Raw genomic sequence first — 27,955 nt, 5'->3', positions numbered from 1 at the left:
GCTCCGGGTGAAGCTCGTCCTCTGTCACTGGCTGCCGCCGGATTTGTAAATCGGGTTCGTCCGGTCCGAGATCCTTTACCCATTTTTTTTTTCTTCCAGCAAACGCCTTGTGAAAGGGTTTTTTTGTAAATCAATGAGGGTTTAAATTTGGTTTAACTGCTGCCATTATCTCTACGAAAGTGATCAGCCTAGCAAGGTTTTGTTGAAGTCGCCCAAGTCGCAGTAGTGGCCCTAGAGCGTAAAGTTGAATGACAGCTGACGAGAACCAAACAGATTGGATGAAATAACATGTATCAAATTCCGATTCGCCAGGGACGCAGCGACCAGGGACGGCGGCGCCCCAGCGCCCTCTATTGACGAGCCGCCACTAGCCTAACTTTCAAATAGACGAAAAAAAACATGAACGTCCGGTGGTGGTGGAGCTGTCTGGCTCTGGACATCCGAGGCTTCAGACGTTCTTGATTCACCATCGTCCGTCGCGTCTGGCCTCTGAAAAAAGCTTTTAAGGCTAGTCTGCCTGGGCCTGGCCATATTTGAAACGTCTCACTCAATCGTTCGTTGTTTAGGTCTATTACAGTCGTTTTAGGCGTGCGCTTTATTTGAAATGCAGCATGCGATGTTGTTTAATAACTTTCAAACGGTAGAGCCTGTTCCTTTATAACATAGAAAAAGGCCGGTCTATTTTTGCTTTATACATTTTAGGCTTATTCTCAAATTCAGATTGTGTTAGGGGGGCGGGATTATTAAGCAATTTTAATCTGACAATTTTACCGTAGAGATTTAATTTTGTCGGACATTTCATTTTTTTCCTGGCCAATGGAAACCCTGATGGAGATTGAATATTTTTATTTTTTGTTTATTCTATAATTTCTGTTCAGTAACAGACTAATTGCACATTAAAATGTTCAACTTCGACTTCCTGTATTTAAATAAACATGCATGTGAAAAACCATTCAGACACCTGCGCCTCCATGACACGGAAACTAGCAGAGCGTGGAAAGATTGGTCAGAATGCACAAAGGTGCCGTTGTTTGATTAAACACCATCATAGAACACAGAAGCACACATCGGTACAGAGAGAGAGAGAGAGATGAGCAACACATGTAAGTTTTCCTTTATTTCTTTATCGTGTTTGAGTCTTCAACTAGTTCAGTTGTTTGTTGTTCAGTTAATTTATTACTGAAATTTAAAAAAATATGTTGTAAATGTCTGTTACTAACAATATTTGCTTTAACTGGAGATATTTTAAATAAAAACATGTTATTACAACTTTAAATTGTATTATATCAAAACTGTGAAATCTAACTACATCTTAAATAGATTTAACTGTATCTTAAAATGTATAAATGAGCTATATAATAGTTGAATACTTTCATAAAATATAAATTTAAACTAGATCATTTAAAATGAACTTGACATAAAGTAAGAAAATAAAGTACATTTAAAATTTTTGGACAGGAATGTTGTTCCAGGATCAACAAAATATGTTGCAGTGACCTAATTACAATAGAGCCAACTCCCATGTCCAGTTCTGTTGCCAAGATGTGGCTTTTGCATGTTGCTAGGGTGTGGCTAGACAGTTGTCCAGGTGATACTTCCAGAGCGGTGGGCTGCCTGAATCAAATAAGCCAAGCCCCATGTCTCTATGAACTTTGTTCTCCCCATGGGTTATAAAAGCCATAGCACATCTCTCCTCTCTAAGTCGAAATATTTGACACCTCATTCATGGTTGCATGACAAACGTGGGAGAATTTATGAGCTGAAATTTTGTCCAGAAGAAGTATACAGGACAATAGTAATATGCGTTGCATCATAAGCACCACTAACTAGAACAAAAATAATAAAAAAATTCACATAATTACATGTTTCACAAATGTTTAGAAATTCAGTATTCAAATGAAACTCTCTTTATATTTCTAACAAAATTGAAGAACTATTGATGCATATTTTATGTACACCATATTTTTTAGCGGAAGATCTCCTGATCATCTATGAGGCGGAGGCAGAGCAGTGGGCATCGTACCTGCGCTTCCACCTGACAGGCCCCATTCCTGAGACTGGTATTTGTTGTTATGATATTGCTATGGTGACCAGTCGCCAGGATGACTTCCTGAGACTGGGAGAGTACAAATGTAAGCTGCTTATCCTGTCGCGTGGCATGCTGGAGGGGCTATGCCAGCTCCGGCGGTTCTTTCTGGCTCGTGTATTGCGACCAGAGACCCGTGTTATAATTCTCCTTTGTGGGGTGGAGAGCCTGGATCCTCTGCTGGAGCTAGTTCCACTGAAGGGGGAGGAGTGCCTCCAGATCTCCAGCGAGCAGGACCCCCAGGACTATCGATTGGTTGTGGCAGAGATTGTACACAAAGGTGAGGAGGTGAAGGTTTGTGGTCTTTTTGGAAGTTGCTTGGTAGCCTAGATTGCACCAAGGGGGCTCTCCCTGTAATAAAGAGTAGCATAGCTCACTCTGAATAATTAATAGTAAATTAATAAATGTTTCCCTCGAAGTACCTTAATCTTCTCACAGGTAAATCTTAAAATGTAATGCTCTGCCATTGAAACTCTCACTAGTAAATCTACTGTGACTTTGTGGCATTTTGTGGCATTCAGAATCCTTACGTGTGACGTAAGGAGGTCTGATTTAGTAAGAGTGGGAATTAGACTATAGATAACACATTGAATTACTGGTCTACCCAGCTGAAAGTATTAACCCCCACGAAGAAGTTGATGTGACACATAGCTTGTTGTTGCAGGTTAAGCAGCACCTATGGGGGAAGTTTAATCAGGTTTTCATTTTGCTGCTATAATTGGTGGTCCTGGAGACTGTAATTAAGGAATAGTGCGAGGAGAGGGCCAAAGACAGAGCTGTTCTTGGCACATGTGAGACTTCATTATCCCCCCTATCCCTCCTTGATTATCCCTCCTCTAGAAAGGGAATTACTATCATCCCTTAACTACATCACGATCTGCGGTCTTTTGAGAATAATGTAGTTGACACACTTACGAACTGGGCATATATACAGTACAGACAGCCCATTGTTGTTTAATGTACATTTTGACTTCTGTCTAGCTCAGCCAATTTGGATGTACTGTTAGAGTATGAAATTTCAGACACTGAGATTGGATTTAAACTATCTTTATGACTATGAATTACAGGGCGTATTACACACAGTTCCTTACTTGACAGTACTACCCAATAGTGGAACACATCTCTCAGGAGGATACTTTTCATGAACCTGAACTGGCTTTGTTATTAATGCTTCTGAAATCCCTTCTGCAGCAGTGAGAAGGTTGCCATATGTTGATATGAGAACACTGTGTACTGTATTATCCACTTTAAACCAGTGTTTCGTGTGTAATGGAGATGAGACTTTCACAACATTTCATGCCTACAGCTGCTTGAAGCTCCATCTTAAAAAACAGTTATGCAAATGAACAGCTATCTAATAAAGAACAAAGTGGTTAGTTTCACCTGTAGTTTTGCATACCATTTTACTCATAAAATACTGTATAACCTTAAACATCATTCAGATTATAAAGATAGAAATGCAGTGATGTGCCCGTTCACTATTCTTTTACAGTTTGATGCGGTAAGAAGTGCTGCTTTTTGCTGATGGATGCTTCAGCACAGGACAAACAATATGCAAATGTGTGCACTTCCTCATGCGTCAAACTCAGTACTTATCACTGAATATGTAAATCTTGATCACCTCCTCTGGGATTAATTTACCTTGCTGTGAAAATGGTCACTTTGCAATGAGGTAAACGTTCTCTTTAGCAGTTCTTATTATTAGATGCATTTAAAAGTGACAGTAATAATAGCAACAAATGCTTTTTAAAAATTATGTAAATATGTGCATTTAAAAATAATTCCTCTGATGACAGGGGTGGTAAAGGAATTTTACAATACTTGAAAGTACCTGCAAGTTTCCGATGGTTAGTAAGAAAATAAAAATATTTAAAGTTGGGTAACACTTATAAATATACAGTAATAAAGTACTCATAAATGAATAATTTGTAAACTATTAGTTTATAATGAATTCATAGTTTATATTTTGTAGACTCTAAATTATTATATATAATCATATAATTAGCCTATATACAAATTGTCATGTTTGGTTGTTGATATTGTTTCATATCTATGTTTTCATGTCAAACTTGCCTTTGACAGTAGAATCCTTACACAAATGGCTCGGTGGTTAGGGCTGTTGCCTCACAGCAAGAAGGTCCGCCAGGGGTCTTTTCTGTGGAGTTTGCATGTATTTCCTTTGTCATCGTGGGTTACCCCACAGTCCAAAGACATGTAGGTTACTGTAGGTGAACTGGAGAGTCAAAATTGCCTGTGTGTGAGAGCCCTGTGATGGACTGGCCATCTGTTCAGGGAGCTTTCCCCTGCCTCTGGCCTAGAGAAACTGGGATAGGCTCCAGCCCTATGACCCCTAGATATTCTTATAAGGGATAGATATGTAAAGAGTTAAATAGTTTTTTAATGCTTTGTGTCCTAATCCTAACACTAACCTTAACTGATGCATCCAAATTATAACAATGTGATCTCATAGGTATTTGTATGTATTTTTTTCTGCCACACGTACATTTACTTGCAGTACATTTGCATAGCCACAAAATTTACAGCATTATTAGGGCTGTCAAGCGATTAACATTCTTCAAAATAAATGTAAATAAACAGAATTTACAATTTTGGACAAACTATCCACAAAATATGAAATTATTATTTTAGTTTTTAATAAAATGATACTCTAAATAAGAAATTAAAACTGCCAGTAGGTGGCATAAAATGTCTAAATTAGGAAGTTATTGAGTTCCCTTTCAGTCGATAACGTCGGACGTAGGCAACCCCGACTGAAATGGGGATCACGCCAGGGAGCCTATCATCTTCAAGTACTATTGAACGAGCCAATGGAATTGGCCTGCGTGATTCGCATCACACACTCTGCCCTCGGGGCGCCGGTATAAATACGGAAGTGGATGCACACACTAGTTGCCTTTCGCTTCGAAGCCGATCGTTTGATATCTCTGAAGAGTGCTGTTTTTTACAATTCTGTTGTCATTCCACCTGTGCGTTTCTGGATGCGGTCGTTCCCTTTTCCTCTCTGACGGTCACAATTGTTGCATCACGTGTTTAAGCTATATATTTATGTGTATATAAATATGTATATATATATATTTATATGTTCAGCGCACTGAGGCAGCTTTTGTGGACGGCTCATGTTCTCATTTGCGGGAATATGATTGTCGTGGTGTTGAGATCGAGACTCGCCTTTGTCCGCAAAGCGCGAGTCCCCATTACCATGCCCCACCCCCGGGTGCCGTGTGGGATGGGTGATCGGAGGATACTGATGGATGTCTCGCCCGGTAACCATTCCCTGTGGGCTCCTAACTCCTCCATCACGCCGCAGCCGATGGAATTCCTGTTAAGCATGCTGGTCCCTCTGTAATGGACCGATCAGCTGTTTCAATAGGGGTTCCCCCAGAGGATAAGATGTCGATAGCAGCGTCGGAGGGTAAGCTGGCCTCTGGAAATGACAACAAGCCTGTGTTCTCTCCCTCTGGGATTGTAACATTGCCCGAGCCAGATCCAGAAATGTCAGCTATGCTGAAACGGGCCGCCGAGGCTGCCAGGCTCGAGTGGAACCTCCACTGTGTCCCCTTCAGTCTCGGTTGGAGGTTTGGTATCTCGGGGCGGGCCACGCTGGTTCTCAGCTCGCCGCCCCAGTGCCTTTCTTTCCCGAAATGCATGGAGAGCTTTCCAGGTTGTGGACGGCACCTTTCTCTGCCAGAAACTACCTGAATAGCTTTTCCCCCTCACTACCCGTGGAGCGGTGAAGGGTTGGGAGGCCATCCCCCCAATGGAGCGGTCTGTCGACACAGGTGCACCTGTGTCCGGCGGCCATTGCCTTTTGGGGGGATCCTCGTCTCCCCCCTAAGGCCTGTGAGTTTTCGTCCATTCCGACGAAGGACAGAGCTTACAAGGCCTGTGGGCAAGCCGCCTCCTCTTGTGTGCGGTGGCGTTAATTCAGGTCTGTCAGGCCAGGGCACCCATGGACATGCACAAGGGTAGCCCAGACCGTGCGCTCATAGGTGAGCACCGCACTGCATCCGACCTCGCCACCTGGGGCACGAGTGTCGTTGCGTGCACAATCGGTCTGGCGATGTCCACCTTAGTGGTCCAGGAGCGCCATCGTTGGCTCAGCCTGGTTGATATGGCGGATTCGGACAAGCTTCGGTTCCTGGTCTCCCCAATTTCCCAGGTTGGGCTGGTGCTCCTGACCTGTATGCGCTTATCTTATCCTACTGGCGAAGGATTTGATATAGCCGCTTCTCCAGCTGGTATGAAGGCCAGTTGTAATCTCGTTCTTCATGCTACTAGGTGATGGGTCTTCACCATCTTGGCCCAAGATTGGTCTGCAGCTCCGACCTGAATGACATGTGCTTCAGATCTCTACCTTCCGCGCCGCAGGCCATCCTGTGTGTTGTGCGTGAGGGCGCTTGAAGTATCAGTACAGAGTCCTTCCCTTCGAGTACTCCAGAGGCCGTTGGGTCTTCAGGTCAACTGGGAGAGAGTAATCTTGCCCACGGGTTGAGTCTCTCTTTTTTGGTTTTGGAGGTGGACTCGGTCCAACACATCTCTCTAATGAGAGTGTGTTCAGCTGGTGTGTTTAGAAGTGAGAAAGGGTCCCACTGAAATAACTTTCAGAGGCTCCTGGGGCATATGGTAGATGCAGCCATTTGGTTTCCTCCATGCGATGACCGCTTCAGTGCTAGCTTCACGATCGAGTCCCGAGGTGACCGTGACAGAGCAGCTCACCCTGTGTGACCATAGTTCATCCCGGTCTGCTGCCAAATCCTCATCAACTGAGGGGCCATGTACAAAAGGCGTGATTTAACGGGGCCCTGGGCGACCCTCGACTACACCGGCATTCGTGCCTCGAGTTGTTAGACATTGCGACCGTTGATGATGTTGCCTCAGTGTTTTCGTCGCTCATCATGATGCAGAAGCATGGGTAGCACGTCCTGATTGTCAGGTTCCTGAGGAGCAGGTAATACAAATCCTTGCAATCCTCTTTATCCTCTTGGGCCTTATCTCTGGTGCAACTGCATTGCAGAGACCGCCCCTGAGCCACTGCAGGCAGTGAGTTAATAATTCTGTTAAATCAGTTCTCCTGCTAGCATGGTCTCTACTAGAGGGTAGGGACTTTCTCGCTTTCGGTCAACTTATTGTGACTAGAGTTTGGGCTGGCTAACTCTCACGAGCTTAGACCCTGGCCTGGATTGTGCCCAAGGTTCCTACCTCTCCCGTAATAGGATCAGGTGGTGAGCCTGCAAGCGCTGCCTGGGGAGGCGGACCCAGCCCTGCTTTCTCTGTCCGTCCGTCTTTATAGCGGTTAGGCGTGTAAAGAATGCAAGCCTTAGACCTCAGACCAGCTCTTGTCTTTTAGTAATCAGAAGGAAGGGAAGGCTGTTTCCAAGCAAACTGGCCCACTGATGTGGTTGCCTTATTTCGGTGAAAGATTCTGAGATGCTCATGTCCACTTAGGTGTTGAGCTCCTCTATAATGTGTGTTTTGCTCCGCCTGGGCGTTGACAGAGTGCTTTGCTGACAGATTTAGAGTTGGGGGCTGGGCAACACCTATTGAACCGCTGCTTCCCGTGGGCTCCCTTCTCTTGAAGCCAGTTTCACCGTGAGCCCGGTTCAAGTGTCGGCTTCCTGCGCCATTCCCCTCCTATGTACTGGATATGTGCGCCTTCTACTCCAGTTGAGTTCCCTTGAACTGAACCCTGTTGAGGGTCGACGTCGGACGTGCGAAACGTCTGGTGTTAGGCCTGCAACTCGTAAGCAGTGTGGAACCTGTGTTAGGCTGGGTCCATATGTTGCGGTCTTTACGGTGATCCCATATGTGTGTTCTTCCACGATACGGCTCCCTACGGCGAGCCCGTGTCTTCCCTCAGCAGAGTCTCTCTGCTGTCACTGTCCGGTGAGTCTCCACCCGTCTCAGGCTGGAGCACCCCAGTGACATTCCATATGTCATACTGCCCGGTCATCCGCCCAGTTCATATGTGTATTCTCCACGTTACCTCCCTCCGGGTAGGATGTGGCTTCCGCAGCGTCCCTTCCTTCCAATGTTCGGGGAACGCTTCCCAGTGGTCCTGTAGGAACAGCAGTGACTTCCCTGGCCTAAGCCCTGTTCTTCCCCACCTTAAATTTGCGGGAGCATCAGGTGGCTTTTGTCTAAGCACTGGAAGGTGGCAGCTTTAGTGGCGTTTTCAAAGGTTATCCCCATTTCAGTCAGCGTCAACTACGTCCGACGTTACCGACTGAACGGGAATGTCCTGGTTGCGTATGCAATCCACCATACCCTGAAGGAGGGAACGGAGGACGTAGTCCCCTTGCCACTACCTCTGGACCACCGCTGACTCCGGGTTACGCTTGGCTCCTCAGCGAAAAAGCAACTAGTGAGTGCATCCCCTTCCGTATTTATACCCACGCCGCGGGGGTGGAGTGTGTGATGCGAATCACGCACTCCAATTCCATTGGCCCGTTCAATAGTACTTGAAGATGATAGGCTCCCTGGCATGATCCCCATTTCAGTCTGCGTCGACTACGTCCTCCGCAGATCAGATTGTAAGCCAATCAGGACATGATGCGTTTACATCTGTCCACATCAAGTGGCTTCTGTATCTGGATCACAGATCAGATCTCACATTCCCACGAAAAAAAAAGAAAAAAGAAGGATGGCTTTGGTGCAAAGTCGACCTGAGGTGGCTGGTTTTCTTTTAAAAACAGATTTCAGTCAGGAGAGATTTTACAAATCTCGCAATATTAGGAGGATGAAGAGGCTGCAAGTACTAATAATGTGGATAGATGCTGTAATGGAAACGGTACAGAGAAACATATGGGTCCGAGAACATTGCCAGCTGTGGTGGGAAAAATGCACGTTCTTTACAGAAAATGAATGGTTCTGCAACTTTAGGGTGCGAACTGCGAAGGCAAACATTTCAATATATTTGGGATGTAGCCTACATGTACTTCACTCGACTGTATCGCAATACCACACAGCTCTCAGTTCCGGAGAGAGGAGGGGGAATAATGACAGTGGGGATTTGTGTGACGTCCGCATGTGAATGCAGACACAATGGCTGGATTGCGTTTACATTACACTGAGATCCGATCACAGACTACCTGTGTATTCGACTTCCTTCGAACCTGGACATACTGATCGTATAACATTCCGATCAGAAGCGAGTTTACGCTTGTCTTTTCAAATTTGTATGTGGACAACATCCGGATACAGGTCGCATGTTAATGCCAAGTGTAAACGCAAGGGGAACTTATATACACTGACAAACGGGGAGAACTAATTAGACCACAGCTGAACTAGATGAATAATCAAATGACTAACTATTGTGACAAATTAATGAACTAAGTTAGGTGGGGAGACTGTAAAAAACAGAAAGCAAATGCAAAGGGTGTGTTCGACATCGGCTGCGGCTGGATGTAACCGATCCGCGAGAGTTGCCGTGTGCAGGCGGGGAGGAGCTGAAAACGGAAACATATACAGACTTTTCAGAGACTTTCCATTCAATACTTTATGTACTACTTAATACAGCGTCTGTTTGTACAAGAATAAAGATCAACATAATCCTATACTATCAATGAAGTGGTCTAAATTTTTTTTAATAAATTCTAATTGGATAAATATGAAATAATATAACATCACGACTACATGAAAATAGATTTTACTGTTATAAAAAACAGATTTGTGAGCATTAGTGAAATTTAATGTGTGAGAATAAACCCGAAACACACGTGATAGTTGTCATGAGGTGAATCCGACCAATCATGAAACAGCTGTGTCATCATCCGAGCTCGTGCAGCCGCTCTTGAGAAGCTGCACTGGGTGAGTTCTCTGGCTGTTCTCAAATTGCTATCGCGGTACTTTGATGGCATACGTCACACTCATGTGGCGTTGGCGCTGTCTCAAGTTGGACAAAATTTAGAACTGGCATGCACTGCTTCAAGTCAGCCACCGATCAGTCTGCCCAGAGCTGCATGAAGTCGAACAAGCCTAATACAAAGTCCAAACACGATGGAACCGTGACACCCCCCGTAACCAGATTTTTTATTTATTTTTTATATATAAAATCAGTTCCCTTTCAGTCGATAATGTCGGACGTAGTCGACGGTCGACTGAATTGGGGATCACGCTAGGGAGCCTATCATCTTCGATTACTATTGAACGAGCCAATGGAATTTGGCGTGAGTGATTTGCATCACACACTCCGCCCCCACGGCGCGGGTATAAATACGGAAGTGGATGCACGCACTAGTTGCCTTTCGCTTCGGAGCCGTTCGTCTTTGATGTCTCTGAAGTGTGCTGTTGTATTCAACGAGCGAGTGTGTCGGTGTTCTTACGGGAAGACCTCTCCAGTGTTGGTGTTCTACAGCGTGGTGCAGCGGTGATTGCGAGCTTCTCAGCTCTCAACTGCTGTTTTAACAGCATCAAATTTCTATTGTTTGTTTGTGTGTTGACGGTTGGTTAGAGGGCGAGAAGTGAGTGCTTCACTGTTGGTTGAAGGACTATTCAGTGTTTGCCGCGGTCATTCCCTGTGTGCTCCGGCACTGGTGACGGTCCCATTTCCTAAAAGAGCAACACGGGTGTGAGTGCGTCTTTTTCAAGATGCCATTCCATCCGTGCGTTTCTGGGTGCGGTCTGGCACTATCCCCCTCTCACGGTCACGAAAGTTGTGTCGCATGTTTGGGCTTACAGCATGCCGAGGTAGCTTTCGTGGATGAGTCATGTTCTCACTGCGGGAACATGACCATCTCGGTGTTGAGATCTAGACTCGCCTTCGTCAAAAGCGTTGGTGCAGTCCCCACCTCTGGGCCCCGCCCTTGTTCTTCCTCTGGGTTACCTTCCCAGAGAAAGACTGGGGTGCCGTCCAAGCTGGGTGATCTGAGGATCACAGTGAGGGGTAATCCGCCCGGCCAGGCCCCGTGGGTCCCTCACTCCTCTTTCACACCGCAAACGGTGGAGCTCCCCATTGATCCCGCTGGTCCCTCTGTAATGGACAGGCCAGCCGTGTCATTTGGGGCCCCTCCAGGGGATACGATGTCAATCGCAGCATCGGAGGGGGAGCTGAACTCTGGAGATGACGACTCGGCTGCACTGCCTCCCTCCGGGAGACCAGTGTTGCCCAAGCCAGATCCAGAAATGTCAGCTATGCTGAAAAAGGCCGCCGAGGCGGTAGGGCTCGTGTGGAACCCTCCACCGTGTCCCGAGCCGTCTCGGTTGGATGATTGGTATATCGGGGCGGGCCGTACTGGTTCTCAGTCCGCCGCACCGGTTCCTTTCTTTCCTGAAGTGCATGAGGAGCTTACGAGGGCATGGATGGCACCTTTCTCTGCCAGAAACCGCCTGAGTAGCTCCTCCCCCCTCACTACCCTTGATGGGGGAGCGGTGAAGGGTTACGAGGCTATCCCTCCGGTGGAGCGGGCCGTTGCGATGCAGTTATGCCCAACGGCGGCCGCTTCCTGGAGAGGTGATCCTCGTCACCCCTCTAAAGCCTGTAAGTTCTCGTCCGCTCTTACGGGCAAGGCTTACAAAGCTTGTGGGCAAGCCGCTTCCTCCTTGCATGCCATGGCGTTGCTCCAGGTCCACCAGGCCCAGGCACTCATGAACATGCACGAGGGTAGTTCGGACCGTGAGCTCATGGGTGAGCTCCGCACTGCAACTGACCTTGCCCTCCGTGCGGCGAAGGTTGCAGCTCGCGCGGTCGGTTCGGCGATATCCACACTTGTGGTCCAGGAGCGCCATCTCTGGCTCAACCTGGCCGATATGAGAGAAGCGGACAAGGTTCGGTTCCTGGACTCTCCCATTTCCCAGGTTGGGTTATTTGGCGACGCTGTGGAGAACTTTGCCCAACAGTTCTCTACAGCTCAGAAACAGACGGAGGCCATCCGGCACATCCTGCTTCGGAGGGACGCTGCTGCCTTCACCCGCCCGCCGAGGTCAGATCCTCCGCCTGTTCGTCGCCGAGGGCGTCCGCCTGCAGCCGCCTCAGCTCCCGCCGGAACATCGCAGCAGCCTTCACCCAGGTTCCGGCGTGGAGCCGGCCGCAGAAGGGACGCCCAGCCTGCTCCAGGCGCTGCCAAGCCAGGTGGTAAGCATCAGCGCAAAAGAAAACGCTGAACCTGGACGGGCTCTCAGGGATGGAGGAGTTGCTCGTGGAGTGGTCGCCGATCCACTCCCTCTGGCTGGTTGGAGGGCCGGCTGGAGTTTTTTGTTATGTGTGTGTCTGTTCCGCCGCTGGCCCCTATAAAAACGGGGTCAGCGGTACCCACATATTCAGAAAAAGAGCAAATTTTCTATTCCTGAGTCCCAAGTGGACCAGTCTGGCGGGTGTGACCCTGTAATAGCCTTACATCCCCCAGCTTCCCTTGGTCGCCAGCAGGCAGCTTGGGGCGTTCGAGGACCCGGTCATCCGCCTTCTCACGTCCCCCTGCCACTAGTGGAGACAGGTAAGTGTTGCACTGCACACTAACACCACTATCTCTACTTTGCTGCCCCACCTCAGGCTCGGCTACCCCCTCAAGTCAGTGATAATCATCACATTAGGTGTTGAGCAGACGTGCTCCTGAAAATTCAGTGATGTTCATCACACCGAGTGTGGAGCAGTGCTCCTGACTTGTGCGTGCTTATGTTATCCTGCTGGCGAAGGATTTGATATAGCCGCTCCTCCAGCCGGTACGAAGGCCAGTTGCAAACTCGTTCTTCGTGCTACTAGGGGGTGAGTCGTAACCATCTTGGCCCAAGATTGGTCTGCAGCTCCGACCTGAAAGACATGTGCTTCAGATCTCTACCTTCCGCACCGCAGGCCTTCCTGTGTGTTGCGTCTAAGGGTGGAGTATCAGTACAGTGTCCTTCCCTCAAGTGCTCCAGAGCCCGTTGGGTCTTCAGGTCAACTGGAAGAGAGTAATCTCGCCCACGGGCTGAGTATCTCTTTTTCAGTTTTGGAGAGGGACTCGGTCTAACACATCTCTCCAATGAGAATGTGTTCAGCTGGTGTTGAAGTGAGAAAGAGTCCCACTGAAAGAACTTTCAGAGGCTCCTGGGGTATATGGTAGTTGCAGCCTTGGGCTTCCTCCATATGTGACCGCTTCAGCGCTAGCTTCATGATCGAGTCCCGAGGTGACCGTGGCAGAGCAGCTCACCCTGTGTGACTATAGTTCATCCCGGTCTGCTGCCAAACCCTCTTCAACAGAGGGGCCATGTACAAAGGGCGTGTTTTAACGGGGGCCTGGGCGACCCCCGACTACACGGGCATTCGTGCCTCGAGTTGTTAGACATTGCGCGTTGCTGTCACAACTCACCCGTCACCTCCTCCTTGGAGTCAGAAGCTTCTGAGGACGCTTTGTTCCACTCCTTCCGCTTTACTCAATCGTGCCGCCATCGAGCCTCACGACAGTTATAGCCAGGGCAAGTGGAGACTCCATCCCCTGGGTCCAGCTGGGTCATGACCATTCCGGGGCCACTCAGTTGCCCCCCCGGTTTCATCTTTCCGCCAGTGTTTGCGTAAACCGAGCGGACTACCCTTGGACAAACACTGGGTCTCAGCTGCCCCAGGGGCCAGCAGGAATGCGTTTAACCCCAGTGAGCCTTCTAAAAGTGACTGCGACTCAGGGTCGCCTTGCGCCTGCTGAAGTCAGTGAAATCATCACACTTCATGTTGAGCAGAACTGCTCCTGAAACTCAGTGAAGTTCATCGCACTCAGGTGTTGAGCAGCAATGCTCCTGTAGCTCAGTGAGTTCATCACACTCAGGTGTTGAGCAGAAATGCTCCTGTAGCTCAGTGAATTCGTCACACGCAGTGCTGAGCAGAAATGCTCCTGGTGCTCAGTGAAGTTCTTCGCACTCAAGTGTTGAGCAGAAATGCTCCTGAAGCTCAGTGAGTTTATCACACTCAGGTGTTGAGCAGGAATGCTCCTGAAGCTCAGTGAACTTGTCACACTCAAGTGCTGAGCAGAAATGCTCCTGGTGCTCAGTGAAGTTCTTCGAACTCAAGTGTTGAGCAGAAATGCTCCTGAAGCTCAGTGAGTTTCTCACACTCAGGTGTTGAGCAGGAATGCTCCTGAAGCTCAGTGAACTTGTCACACTCAAGTGCTGAGCAGAAGATGCTCCTGAAGCCCAGTGATCTTCACATGTTGTGCTGAGCAACGCTCCTGTCTTTTTGCGCCCGTCGCTTGCACCTACGTGCTAAGTCAGGAGGAACAGGTCTTCATAGTTGCCCCTTATTGGCCCAACTAGACCTGGTTCCCATCGACAGCCTTCCTGACTTCCCCTGAAAACTCTTTCAGGGACGGGGCACGAGGGCACCCGCGTTCTTCCCCCGGAGTTTCCGGGCGGTCTTACATCTGAACGCGGAGGTTCAGGTGGCTATCACAGGGCATGTGATAGTTACCATCACTTCTGCGAGCACCCCCTAGAAATGGGTAGAGTGCTTACGCCTTTAGAAGTGGAACCTAGTCGTTGAGTGCGTCTTCTCTCCAGAGGAGATCCTGAAAGCTTTCGATCAATTCAGTGCTCTCTTTCCTGCAAAATGGGTTGGAGTAGGCTGTTTTCCTTCACCCTCAAAATGATGTTGCCTCGGTGTTTAAACGACGCTCATCGTGTTGCAGAAGTGTGCAGAAGCACGTCAGGTTCCTGAGGAGCAAGGTCTTGTAAATCCTTGGGTCCCTCTTTATCCTCTTGGGCCTTGTCCTGGTGCGACTGCACTGCAGAGACCGCCCCTGAGCCATTGCAGTTAAAAATTCTGTTATATCAGTTCTCCTGCTCGCGTGGTCTCTACTAGAGGGTAGGGACTTGCTCGCTTTCGGTCAACGTATTGTGCCTGGAGTATGGGCCGGCTAACTCTCACAAGCTGAGACCCCGGCTCGGATTGTGCCCAAGGTTCCTACCTCTCCCGTAATAGGAGCAGGTGGTGAGCCTGCAAGCGCTGCCCTGGAGGAGGCAGATCCAGCCCTGGCTTCTCTGTCCGTTCGCTTGGACGTGTACAGAACGCAAGCCATAGACCTCAGACCAGCTCTACAAATATCTGTTGGAATTCAGCAGAGAGGGAAGGCTGTTTCCATGCAAAGTTGCACTTAGTGCTTGCCTTCATTTCGGTAAAAATCCGAGATGCAACATGTCCACTTAGGGTTTGAGCACCTCTATGATGAGTGTAAAGTGCTCCGCCTGGGCGTTGACGATATGCTTTGCTAAACAGATTCTAGAGTTTGGGGCTGGACGACACCTAGTTGAACCGCTGCTTCCCGTGGGCTCCCTTCTCACGAAGCCAGTTTCACCGTGAGCCCGGTTCAAGTGTCGGCTTGCTGCGCCATTCCCCTCCTATGAACTGGATACGTGCGCCTTTCTACTCCAGTTGAGTTCCCTTAAAATTGAACCCTGTTGAGTTCCTCCACACCCCTCCGACGTCGGACGTGCGGAACGTCTTGTGTTAGGCCTACCACTCGTAAGCAGTGTGGAACCTGTGTTAGGCTGGGTCCATATGTTGCGGTCCCTATGGCGACCCCATAGGTGTATTCTTCCACGATACAGCTCCCTCCGGCGAGCCCGTGTCTTCCCTCGGCAGAGTCTCTCTGCCGTCACTGTCCGGTGTGTCTCCCCCGTCTTAGGCTGGAGCCACCCCAGTGACATTCCATATGTTAGACTGCCCGGTTTCCGCCCAGTACATATGTGTATTTTCCACGTTACCTCCCTCTGGGTTGGATGTGGCTTCCGCAGCGTCCCTTCCTTCCAATGTACGGGGAACGCTTTCCCAGTGGTCCTGTAGGAACAGCAGTGACTTCCCTGGCCTAAGCCCTGTCCTTCCCCGCCTTAAATTTGCGGGGGCATCAGGAGGCTTTGGTTTAGGCACTGGAAGGTGGCAGCGTTAGTGGCGTGTTCAAAGGGTGATCCCAATTCAGTCGACCGTCGACTACGTCCGACGTTATCGACTGAAAGGGAACGTCCTGGTTGCGTATGCAACCCACCGTTCCCTGAAGGAGGGAACGGAGGACGTAGTCCCCTTGCCACTACCACTGGACCACCGCTGACCCCGGGTTACTTTCGGCTCCTCAGCGAAAAGCAACTAGTGCGTGCATCCACTTCCGTATTTATACCCGCGCCGCGGGGGCGGAGTGTGTGATGCAAATCACGCACGCCAAATTCCATTGGCTCGTTCAATAGTAATCGAAGATGATAGGCTCCCTAGCGTGATCCCCAATTCAGTCGACCGTCGACTAGGTCCTCCGTTCCCTCCTTCAGGGAACGGTGGGTTGAATACGCAACCAGGACGTTTCTTGTGATAATTTGATAATTTACATTAACTGTTATTATTATTATTATTATTATTATTTTACTAAACTCAAAAGTAATTAAAATGAATAAACGTATCTAATAACAGAAGGTTACATCCACAAAATTAATTTTAAGTGTTAGCTCAAGTAGAACAAATTCTTACAATATCATCTTACCAGTTTTTACAATGCACTCTGATAAATTATAACTTGTGAACCCAACTGTTATAGAAAAAACCTGCTGCAAATATGCAGCAAAATGAAACATTTTAGAACTAGTGAACCCAACTGTTACAGATATACCAGTATTATACATAATATAATAACCATCATCATGTTTCACTTCAAGAAAAGATATACATTGGAACAAAGCATGCTGCAAAATATTATTTTTTAAAAGTAACCAAATCTGGACAATTGAAAAATGACATGCAAACATGCCAAGGTCTAAGCAAATCACAACCAACAGCTCACTAAAATCAGTCTATACAGTTGTGTTCAGAATTAATTGCACCCTGGTAAATATGATCAGAAATGGCTGTAAAAATAAATCTGCATTGTTTATCCTTTTGATCTTTCATTCAAAAAATTTAATCACAAAAATCGAACCTTTCATTGAAGTAAAAGAATTGAAAGTGGGGGGTAAATCACATAATGAAATAAATGCTTCTATCCAAAACACGCTGGCCATAATGATTGGCTCCCTGTTAAATATTTTTTGAAACAGCAAGATAACAGCTCTGAGTTTTCTTCTATAATGCCTGATGAGTTTGGAGAACAACTGACAAGACGTCAGAAACCATTCCTCCATACAGAATCTCTCCAGATCCTTCAGATTCACAAGTTCATCTTGGTGCTTCTTCTCTTCAGTTCACCCCACTCATTTTCTATACGGTTCAGGTCAGGGGATTGGGACAGTCATGGCAGAAGCTTCATTTTGTGCTCAGTTACAATTTTGATGTTTGTTTTGGACCGTTGTCCTGATGGAAGATCGAACCACGGCCCATTATAAGATTTCTAGCAGAGACAGTCAGGTTTCGATCTTTTATCTGTTGGTATTTGCTAGAATCCATAATACCATAAATCTGAACAAGATGTCCAGGACCTCCAGCAGTATATTTAACCGTAGGCATGGGGTACGTTTTATCCCTGTTTGCACCAAACACATTTGGTGCGTTTGCAGGCAAAAAGCTCTTTTTTGTTTCATCTGACCATAGAATCCAGTCACTTTTGAAGTTCCAGTCATGTCTGACAGCTCAATATACTGGAGTGTATTTTTGGAGGAGCGAGGAGGAATTTTCTTGAAACCCTCCAAACAATGTGGTGATGTAGTTGTGATAGTATAGGATTTTATATATTTTGTTAGGCTTTCTGACCCCCAAGACTCAAGTAATCTCTACAATTCTCCATCTGTGATCCTTGGAGAGTCTTTGGCCACTCAAACTTTTCATGAAGACAATATAGACACACATCCTCTTCCTGGCAGATTCACAACATCTTTAGTTGATTGTAACTTAATTATTGCGCTGATGGTCAAAATGGGGATATTCAATTCTTTAGCTATTTTCTTATAGCCACTTTCTATTTTGTGATGCTCAACAATCTTTTGATGCACATCAGAACTATATTCTTTGGTTTTACTCATTGTGATGGATGATTAAGGGAATTTGGCCTTTGTTTTTCAAGAGGTCATAGTTAGACAATTTCATGTTCCTAGTCACCCTGGTGTGCTAAAAAAAGGTAAATATTAATGGGAATATACTTCAGAAATATTTACTCGTAAAAATTGTAAGGGTGCCAATAATTGTGGCCAATGTGTTTTGGAGAAAAACATTTCATAATGTGATTACCCCCCCCCCAACCTTCAATTCTTTTACTTCAATGAAAGGTTCTATTTTTGCAATTTCTCTGAATGAAAGATCGAAAGGATAAACAATGAAGATTTATTTTTGACAGCCATTTTTGTTCATATTTACCAGGGGTGCCATTAATTCTGACCACAACTGTATATGTTTAAGATTTTAATATTGTAATCCAAACTGTTAATCACTTCAGAATATGGCCAACAAAAGGTCTTGCAATAACATCTCTAGCTATAGTCCTCTTACGAGAGGTTCTCTCTTATTGCGTAAGTTTAGCTTACACTACGGGAAAGATTCATCTTCTCGAGATATTGAAGCCAAAAAATTATCCTTAATTTGTATTCATTGTCAACGCAGTGCAGCAGCTAGCAGACCTAAAGCAGGCCATCTCGCGTGCTCATTGGCTGCCCTGCGGGCAACTGCTGCAGCCTACCAGTGAGCCCGGCGTGACGTCACACCCAATGAAGGGCGCCCGCGCCTTCATAGCGTCACAGCCCGCCGGAATGGGCGTGGCTTAGCGTATAAAAGTAGGGGGTTTAGGCTGACTTCTCTGATTTTTCGTCTCTTCAGCGAGCTCTTCGCATCGCTGGATCTGAGAGAAGCCACCGCCGCCGTCGAACAGCGAACAGCCAGCTTAGGACAGCGCTGAGGAAGCCGGCCGTCTTCACCACCTTCAGCCATCCGTGCGAGCTACGCTATCCAGCGACGTATCCTTTACCTTGCTATATTCTAAAAGAGCAGCGAGTGTCTTTTTAAAGATGCCTCGCGCTTCCTGCGGCTCGTGTAGAGCCCGCTCAGTGCCGGAGACCGCCACTTGATCTGCGCTCTCTGCCTGGGCCTGGAACATGCAGAGCTTGCCCTCGCGTCCGGGGGCTGCAAGCTCTGTGAAGCGCTTCCGCTGTCGACCCTGCGGGCTCGACTCGAAGCCTTCAACACCGCAGCAGTCAACTCCGCCCTCTGTGGGACCGCGCAGGAAGAAGCCCCGTTCCCTGAGACAGCCGGAACCTGTGGCCACAGCGACGCGCTCGCCGGAGAACCTCCCTCGAGCCTCGCTTTCACCTTCCCTGCCCCCCCTCATCGACGCGCAGCTGGCGCTCATGAGCCTCACTGCCGTCGCATCTGAGGATGAGGCCGAGGGACACGCCACGAGAGACTGCTGCTCCATCCTGGTATCAGACAGTGAGGAATGGTCGCTTCACTCCACCTCCTCGTCCAGGAATCCACCTGTACCCGCGCTGGAGCTGATGCGGAACTGATGTGCCTGCTGACGCAAGCTGTTGACCGTCTCGGGCTCGAGTGGTCGCTGCTGAAGGAACCCGCGCTGAACAGGCTCGACGGCTGTTTCCTTCAAAGTCGCCGCCATGCAGCTTCAACAAGCAGGCCCGCTCCATTCCTGCCAGAACTTCACTTGGAGCTGACAAAGTCATGGAACGCACCTTCTCCTCGAGACTTCAGTCCCAGTGGCGGTCACGGTCAGCCCTCCCATCAAAAGCCTGCAGAGCCACTTCCGCCTTGGTCGGCCGCGCATATGCCGCCTCCGGCCAGGCCGCGTCTGCTCTCCACTCCATGGCTGTGCTACAGATCCTGCAAGCCGACCTCCTCCGTGAATGGGATGAGAAGGGCCGGGATCCAGCTGCGGTTACAGACCTGAGAAGTGCGACGGATCTGTCTCTCCGCGCCACTAAAACCGCAGCTCAAGCCATTGGACGAGCCATGGCCGCGTTGACTGTAACAGAGAGGCACCTCTGGTTGAAGCTCGCGTATATTAGGGAAACTGAGCGAGCCACCTTCCTGAACGCGCCACTCTCCCCCACTGATCTCTTCGGCCCAGCGGTGAACGGGATCGTCAGAAGATCACGCTGAAGTCTGAGCACGCGAAGCCCTCCTAACAAAGAGAGAGAAAAGACGCGCGTGTCCCGCTGCGGCCGGACCGCCGTCAAAGTTTATTTCCCTGTCAGTCCCCTTCAAACAGGCTACTGCAGTGGTTCATTTAGCAGCCAACGAGCCGGTTTGTTCATCCTCTCACTGTTAATTAAAAACTGCACTGCAGTTTTCACGGCGACCCAGAGAAATCTCAAAAAGAGTATAATGTCTGGTCCGGCTAATGCCGTCTGTGTTTTAAGTGTAGTGAAAAGTGCCCACGCCCCAGTGTTCACCCCAACACACAAGCACTTCGAATCTCGTGTCACTCACAGAGCACACTCTGATAAAGCGCAGAAAAGCCGCTCGAGTGTTGAATGTGAGCGAGTAAGGTTTTTACAGCCGATATTTTCTCGTAGCCAAGAAGGACGGAGCCTTCAGACCTATCCTAGATCTGAGACATTTGAACAAAGTGCTTGCGAAAAGACCATTCAAAATGCTTACGACCAGGAAAATCCTCGCGCACGTTCGCCCGAGGGACTGGTTTATTTCTTTAGATCTGAAGAATGCCTATTTTCAGATTCAGATAATACCCCATGTATATCAATACACCGTCCTGCCGTTCGGCCTGTCCCTAGCACCCCGTACATTTACGAAGTGCATGGACGCGGCGCTCGCCCCCCTGAGAAGTCAAGGGCTGCGAATTATGAACCATCTGGACGATTGGCTGATATTGGCACAGTCAGAGACAGAACTGCTATCTCACAGAACAGTGCTTCTCAGTCACCTGGAAAGCTTGGGCCTCACGGCCAACTGGACCAAGAGCTCATTATTGCCCAGCCACTCAATTTCCTTTTTAGGAATAGAACTGGACTCGGTGGCTATGACGGCTCGCTTATCGACACAGTGCGTGCGCCGTGTTCGCCACCTAGACGTATATTTCCAGAAGGGCAGCTTTCTCCCTTTGAAAACATTTCAAAGGATGTTGGGCTGTATGGCATCAGCTGCAGCGGTGCTTCAGCTGGGCCTACTGCGCATGCACCCGCTCCAACGCTGGTTGAATGCTCGCGCGTCCCGCCGAGCCTGGGTTTCTGGCGGCCAGAAAATCAGAGTGACTCAGACCTGCATAGCGGCTCTGCAGCCCTGGTTAGTAGCCAACTGGTACCAGCAGGGAGTGATGATGGGAACCATCTCTTATCGGAAAGTCATTTCGACAGACTCAGAAGGCTCTATGCGTCTAAATGGTCGGTGTTCTCCGGATGGTGCACCGACAGAGGTCTGGACCCACGGACATGCGGGGTGGCGCATCTGCTCACCTTCCTACAAGAGCTGTTGGATAAGGGGAGGTCCCCATCCACGCTCAAAGTATACGTGGCGGCCGTGGCAGCGTTCGCAGATTTGACGCACGGCCAGTCACTGGGAAGACATGAGTTGGTCATCAGCTTCCTTAGAGGAGCTAGAAGGATAGAAGGAGAGGTGTATTCTGCCCAGATCGTCCTGCTCAGATCACTCTCACGTGACTCAGCTCTCCTGGTTGAGCTGCACTAGTAGGGTATGTGCCATGTGCCTATACAGACTAGCGCGCTGCTCTGTATTCCCTATGTGTGCTTATGTACAAGTAATGGCCCGCGTGGCTGGCCACCTTATTTTTTCCACTTATGGGGTTCCCCTGAAAGTTCGGGGTCTCATGGTGGATGCTTGGCGCGCACGGCATTGACAAAGTGTTCCCGTAGCGTAAGCTAAACTTACGCAATACGAGAGAACCTCTCGTAAGAGAACGATACTCTGTTACTAACGTAACCTCGGTTCTCTCTAGAGAGGGAACGAGTATTGCGTAACCGGCCGTGCTCGCGCCACGAGCGACTTCGCTTCAGTCGACGAAAAACCAGAGAAGTCAGCCTACAGCCACTACTTTTATACGCTAAGCCACGCCCATTCCCGCGGGCTGTGACGCTATGAAGGCGTCACGCCGGGCTCACTGGTAGGCTGCAGCAGTTGCCCGCAGGGGAGCCAATGAGCACGCGAGATGGCCTGCTCTAGGTCTGCTAGCTGCTGCACTGCGTTGACAATGAATACAAATTAAGGATAATTTTTTGGCTTCAATATCTCGAGAAGATCAAGGGCGTAGGTTTAGGGGGGGACGCTGGGTACTAGTCCCAATCAATATTTTGAGATGACAAATTTGTCCCCACCAATATTTAGCAAGCTCCTTTGAACTGGTAGTTTGATATTTGCGCTGCTATTTGGATCGATTCCAACGGCCGGGACGACGACAGTACAAGATACGCAAGATAATTTGATTGGCGGCGGGTTATCTGACGGGCAGGCTACACGCGCGGGCCGGGACTACTTTTTGTGCTTGCACTCACTGGCAGCGAGCGGGTGGTGTGTGGTGCGTGTGTGCGCGCGTGACGACACCGATGGTAAGTTACCAGGGTTGTCTCTCTGCCTGCCATATACAAAGGCCAGAGTAAAACATTTTAATATTCCGTTTTTTGCCCCTTTTTGTACTTTGTAGATCAGCCATGTCACCCAAGAAGAAGAAATGGGACATACGAAGCTTTTTCATAAAGCAGAGTGTAAGTAGGCAAAAATAACTAGCCACACAAATAACTAGCAGTAGCAGTGACTGACCAGGCTTTCAAATGCAGATTCTACTGTGGAAAATAGTATTAACTGGTGATCCTGGTTACCCAGGATATTGTTACAGTTAAACCTAGCTTCTGCAATCTTTCAAGATTAGGAGCATTAATTAGGGGTGTGCAGCACGGATAGACTCATAGAAGTTGCGCTATCATGATAGAATGCTACGAAGTCACTGAATGTTAATTAGCCTACCTTAACTTAGAATCTTGCAGTCATAAACAATGGATCATCTGAGACATTTTTCGTTTCTACATTCTGTTTATGTAATGTATTTGTGAGTGTAGCCTCCTTGTGCTGGAAAAACATGTTGGCAATGTTAAAAAGGCGAAAGTTAACACTGTTGGTTATTCAAATATAATGAATCATTACTTGATTGATAATATCCAAATAACAATATCTGGTAGGAGGGTTAAACTTGCTAGCCATAGAATAGACTACAAAATTAATTAACCATTTTGTATGCAGGAAAGACCGCATCAAACCACAACAGATTTACATTTATTCATTTAGCAGACACTTTTTATCCAAAGCGACTTACAATTGAGAACAATAGAAGCAGTAAACCTACGATAACAATATGCAAGTTTTATGACCCTTCCCAGTTTAATCTAATGGACTTTTTTTTTTAAGAATAGAATGGGGGGAAGGGGGGAGGGGAGGGGGGGGGGGATGGATGTCCCCACCAAAGCTGAGACCAAACCTACGCCCATGGAGAAGATGAATCTTTCCCGTAGCGTAAGCTAAACTTACACAATACTCGTTCCCTCTCTAGAGAGAACCGAGGTTACGCTAGTAACCGAGTATCGTTTTGTGAGGTTTGAAATTAAAATAAAATGTAAAAACTCACTCGTTTACTCTCTGCAACTGTCTTGCAAAGTACAACGTGAAAGTGCAAGGCTGATGCTCCATAGTCGATTTACACATACATGAGCGAGGCAGTTTCATTTTGGTTGAAGAGTCATGCGATACTGCACAGCACACTCCCAGAATCTGTAACGGTGCGTGTCCACTAGTGTGGATAGAGTGAGCGTTTTCAGTTCATAAAGCTGAGCTTCATGCTCGAAATGTTGAAGTATGTGTGAATCTGTTGGTAGATCGCGCGTCCACACGCAGGGGAAGATAAAAAAAAAACCTTTAAAAAAACAATCAGCTAATTTAGAAGGTTCTGGTGAAATGGTATATAGATATAGACCATGGCTAGAAAGACATTTGGAAATGCATCGCTTGTCTTAACGGAATTTTTTTTTTTTTTGGCATGGTGCACCTCTGGACATGGTGCCCCTGGGCACTTGCCCAATATCCCATATGGTTAATCTGACTATGAATATTCATTAATTTGATTCAACAGCTGATTAATTTAGCAATTAAGTAAATGGCTCTCTTTATGAATAGGCTATTCAATTGATTCACTCAAAATGTGGATTTATTCAGAAACAAAACGCTGTGTTGTTTGGAGACACATGGTTCTGGTCTGGCTTTACATGTAACATTTTCGTAGGCAAAATTGAGGAAAAACGTCCCGGGTTACGTATGTAACCCTAGTTCCCCGAAGGGACGGACGCTGCGTGAAATCGCAGTGGGAACGCCCTCAGCGTGACGCGTCTGAAGCATGAATGAAATCAGTCAATGGAGAGAATGAGCGTACGGCGAGTGACGTCATCGACCAGGAAGCTATAAATATCCCCTGAGTACACAACACGCCAGCTTAAAAGTTACTGAAGCAGCGACCCAAGGGGATGCCGAGAGTATGGCAGGACACGCAGCGTCCGTCCCTTCGGGGAACTAGGGTTACATACGTAACCCGGGACGTTCCCCTTCAGGGACTACCGCTGCGTGAAATCGCAGTGGGAACGCAATACCCACATCCCCATACGACCAAATCCCCGTCGTGTGTCATTAGGAGACACAAACCGACGAGAGAACCTGAGCCCCGGGAGTGGAGCTAAGATCGAGGGAATAAAATCTAACGAAAGTGTGCGGTGAGGACCAGCCTGCCGCATCACAAACGTCCTGAAGAGAAGCTCCTGAAAGAAGAGCTGTAGAAGCAGCCATACTCCGGGTGGAATGAGCCCTTACAGCCAAAGTGAAGGCTGATGGGCCGAACCATAAGCAAGTGGGATGGCCTCGACCACCCACTTGCTCATCCTTTTTCTAGATGCAGGACACCCTTTCTTAGGTGACCCAAACAGACGAACATTTGTTCCGATCTCCTCCACAGGACAGCTCTGTGGACGTAAGCATCAAAACCCAAACTGGGCACAGCAAATTAATTTTCTCCTGGTCTGACGTCAGAAAAGGCGGAGGACAGAAAACCTGCAGAACTATAGGTCTAACTGAAACAGTTGGAACCTTAGGAACATAACCTGGTCTCGGAAAGAGAAAGGCCTTAACCAACCAGGAGCAAATTCCAGGCACGAGGGAGCCACCGAAAGTGCTTGAATATCTCCAATTCTTTTTAGAGATGAGATTGCGAGAAGAAGGATAGTCTTTAGAGTAAGAAACTTTTCCGAAACTTCCTCGATGGGCTCGAAAGGAGCAAGGGAGAGACCTTCTAAGATGACGGCCAGATCCCAAGCTGGTACCCTTGTGCGAACTGCAGGCCTCAGCCTCAAGGTGACACGAAGGAAGCGAGACATAAGCGGGTGTTTCCCGAGGGAACCTCCACTTGAAGGGGTGTGGTAAGCAGCTAAGGCCGCCACATACACCTTCAGTGTGGAGTGGGATAACCCTGTGGAGAGACGGTCCTGCAGGAAATCCAGGACTGTACCAACCGGGCAGTTAACTGGGTCCTGCTGGCGCTCTCCACACCAAGAGGTGAAAAGTTTCCACCTCGCGGCATATAACTTCCTCGTGGAGGGAGCTCTGGATCGGAGGATGGTCTCAACGACCTCAGCCGAGAGACCAGAATCTATGAGCTGGGCCCCCTCAGAGGCCAAGCCCACAGCCTCCATAGCTCTAGACGGGGGTGAAAGATCGACCCACTCGCCTGAGAGAGCAGATCTCTCCTGATCGGTATCTCTAGGGGAGAGCCGTTGAGGAGAGACACTAGGTCCACAAACCATACCCGGGCCGACCAGAACGGGGCTATTAGCAGGAGACTGAGCCCGTCCCGGCGAACCCTCTCCAGAACTCCTGGGAGCAGAGCGATCGGGGGAAAAGCGTACAAGCGTGACCTCGGCCACGGATGTACCATCGCATCCAACCCCAGCGGGGCTGGATGGCTGAGAGAGAACCACAGCGGGCAGTGTGATGTTTCTCGAGAAGCAAATAGGTCTACCTCGGCAAGACCGAAATGTTTCCATAGGAGTTCCACCACCTCGGGGTGAAGACTCCATTCCCCGGGCCTCGGCCCCTGTCTTAACAGGATGTCTGCCCCCTGATTTAAATACCCCGGGAGATAAAAGCTCTCAGAGAAAGAATTTTCCCCTGGGACCATAGAAGGATCTGACGTGCCAGTTTGTAAAGCGGGCGAGAACGCAAACCCCCCTGATGGTTGAAATAAGAAACCACCGATGTGTTGTCTGTCTGGACAAGAACATGGTGGCCCCTTAGGTCTGGGAGGAAGTGTTTCAGAGCCTGAAACACCGCCAACATCTCTAGGCAGTTTAAGTGCCACAGACGATGATGGTCCTCCCACAGACCCTGAGCCCACCCGTGAGAGAGGCATCTGTCATTAGCATAACGCGACGACAAGGAGCTCCTAACACAGGGCCTTGGGACAGAAACCAAGGATCTTTCCACATGATCAGGGCGTGATGACACCGTCGCAAACTCACGATCATGCGAAGCGGATTTCCCCTCGGGGAGAATCCCTTGGTCCTGAGCCACCACTGTAACAGTCTCATGTGCAAGAGGCCAAGAGGTATCACGTTGGACGCAGCTGCCATGAGACCTAGCAGTCTCTGGAACTGTTTTACAGTGGATGACTGGCCTAGCTTGACCTGATCTACTGCAGCGAGAATCATAGCAATACGAGCAGGTGACAATCGTGCCTGCATCGTCGTTGAATCCCACACTACACCTAGAAAAGTGGTTCTCTGTAATGGAGAAAGAATACTCTTTTTGGCGTTGAGCCTCAGCCCCAGTCACTTGATATGAGCAAGAACGACATCTCGGTGCCGAACCGCCTGTTGTTCCGATTGAGCTAGAATCAAGCAATCGTCTATATAGTACAGAAAGCGGATGCCCTGTAACCTCAGCGGGGCTATAGCAGCATCCGTACACTTCGTGAATGTTCGGGGTGACAGTGTTAGGCCGAACGGAAGAACCCGATATTGGTACGCTTCGCCCCCGAAAGCGAACCTCAGGAACTTCCTGTGTTGAGGGAGGATAGATACATGGAAGTAAACGTCCTTTAGATCTATCATGACAAACCAGTCCTCGGATCTGATTTGAACATCCCCAGTGACAGACACAGCGCCCTGTAACGTACTGGCAGGGAACAGCTGGTCTGGGCACTCCACAACCCTCCTCGGAGGGGGCGAGCGTCCCTCGGGAAATCGCTCGCCGAGTCTCTCTACGCCCTGTGAAGGCAGGGTTAGTAGAGCAGACCACTGAGGGCATCGGAAAAGACAGGGCACCGTGTTCTTGTGCAGTGAACTCAGGTCTTTCACGATAGGGACCACCCTCAGAACCCTGACGTTCAGCACGTCAGGATTTTTTTTTTTTTCGATGAAGTAGTATCCTAACTCCCTGCTGGGTGGGGGACCCATTCCGCCAGGAACTCTACTAAGGGAACCAGCCTCTCGAGGCTGGCCTCCGGATGAACATCCCGAGTGACAGACACAGCGCCCTGTAACATATTGGCAGGAAACAGCTGGTCTGAGCACTCCACAACCCTCCTTGGAGGGGGCGAGCGTCCCTCGGGAAATCGCTCGCCGAGTCTCTCTACGCCCTGTATAGGCAGGGTTAGTAGAACAGACCCCTGAGGGCATCGAGAAAGACAGGGCACTGTGTTTTTGTGCGGTGAACTCAAGTTTTTCCCGATGGGGACCACCCTCAGAGTCCTGACGTTCAGCCCGTCAGGACTTTTTCGACGCGGCCTTTCTGGCGACAATGACTGTCCTCAGATCAGTCCTGCCCCGAGAAGGCCGCGCCGGAGAGCACCCCGCCTCGTCCCTCCAGTTTCTCTGCAGGGGGGCACGAGACGTGACACTCCGCTTCTGCTGTGCTCTTTTTGAAGACGAACTCGACGAAAGACTTTGCTTTGGTTGAACATTCTGCGTGACAGACACAGT

General features: G+C 48.6%; 1 protein-coding gene across 2 annotated transcripts in view; it reads left to right on the top strand.

Annotated features, from left to right (window-relative positions):
• The first annotated feature begins 845 nt into the window (after positions 1-845).
• Positions 846-27,955, top strand: part of LOC143737752 (B-cell scaffold protein with ankyrin repeats-like) — a 159,366-nt gene continuing 132,256 nt past the window's right edge. The window contains exons 1-2 of one of the 2 annotated variants that reach the window (XM_077229588.1): positions 846-1,103; positions 1,971-2,366. In XM_077229588.1, coding sequence (XP_077085703.1) covers positions 1,091-1,103; positions 1,971-2,366 — 409 coding nt within the window. In that variant the 5' untranslated portion in view covers positions 846-1,090. The remainder of the gene's footprint in view (positions 1,104-1,970; positions 2,367-27,955) is intronic. The other variant, XM_077229590.1, reaches the window with a different exon arrangement.

This window comes from Siphateles boraxobius, unplaced genomic scaffold, assembly GCF_051911475.1.
Source record: "Siphateles boraxobius isolate OS27281-9 unplaced genomic scaffold, OSU_SipBor_1 130, whole genome shotgun sequence".
Taxonomy (NCBI): Eukaryota; Metazoa; Chordata; class Actinopteri; order Cypriniformes; family Leuciscidae; genus Siphateles; species Siphateles boraxobius.
The sequence above is the reverse complement of the archived record's forward strand: the minus strand, read 5'-3'. Positions and strand labels throughout refer to the sequence as shown.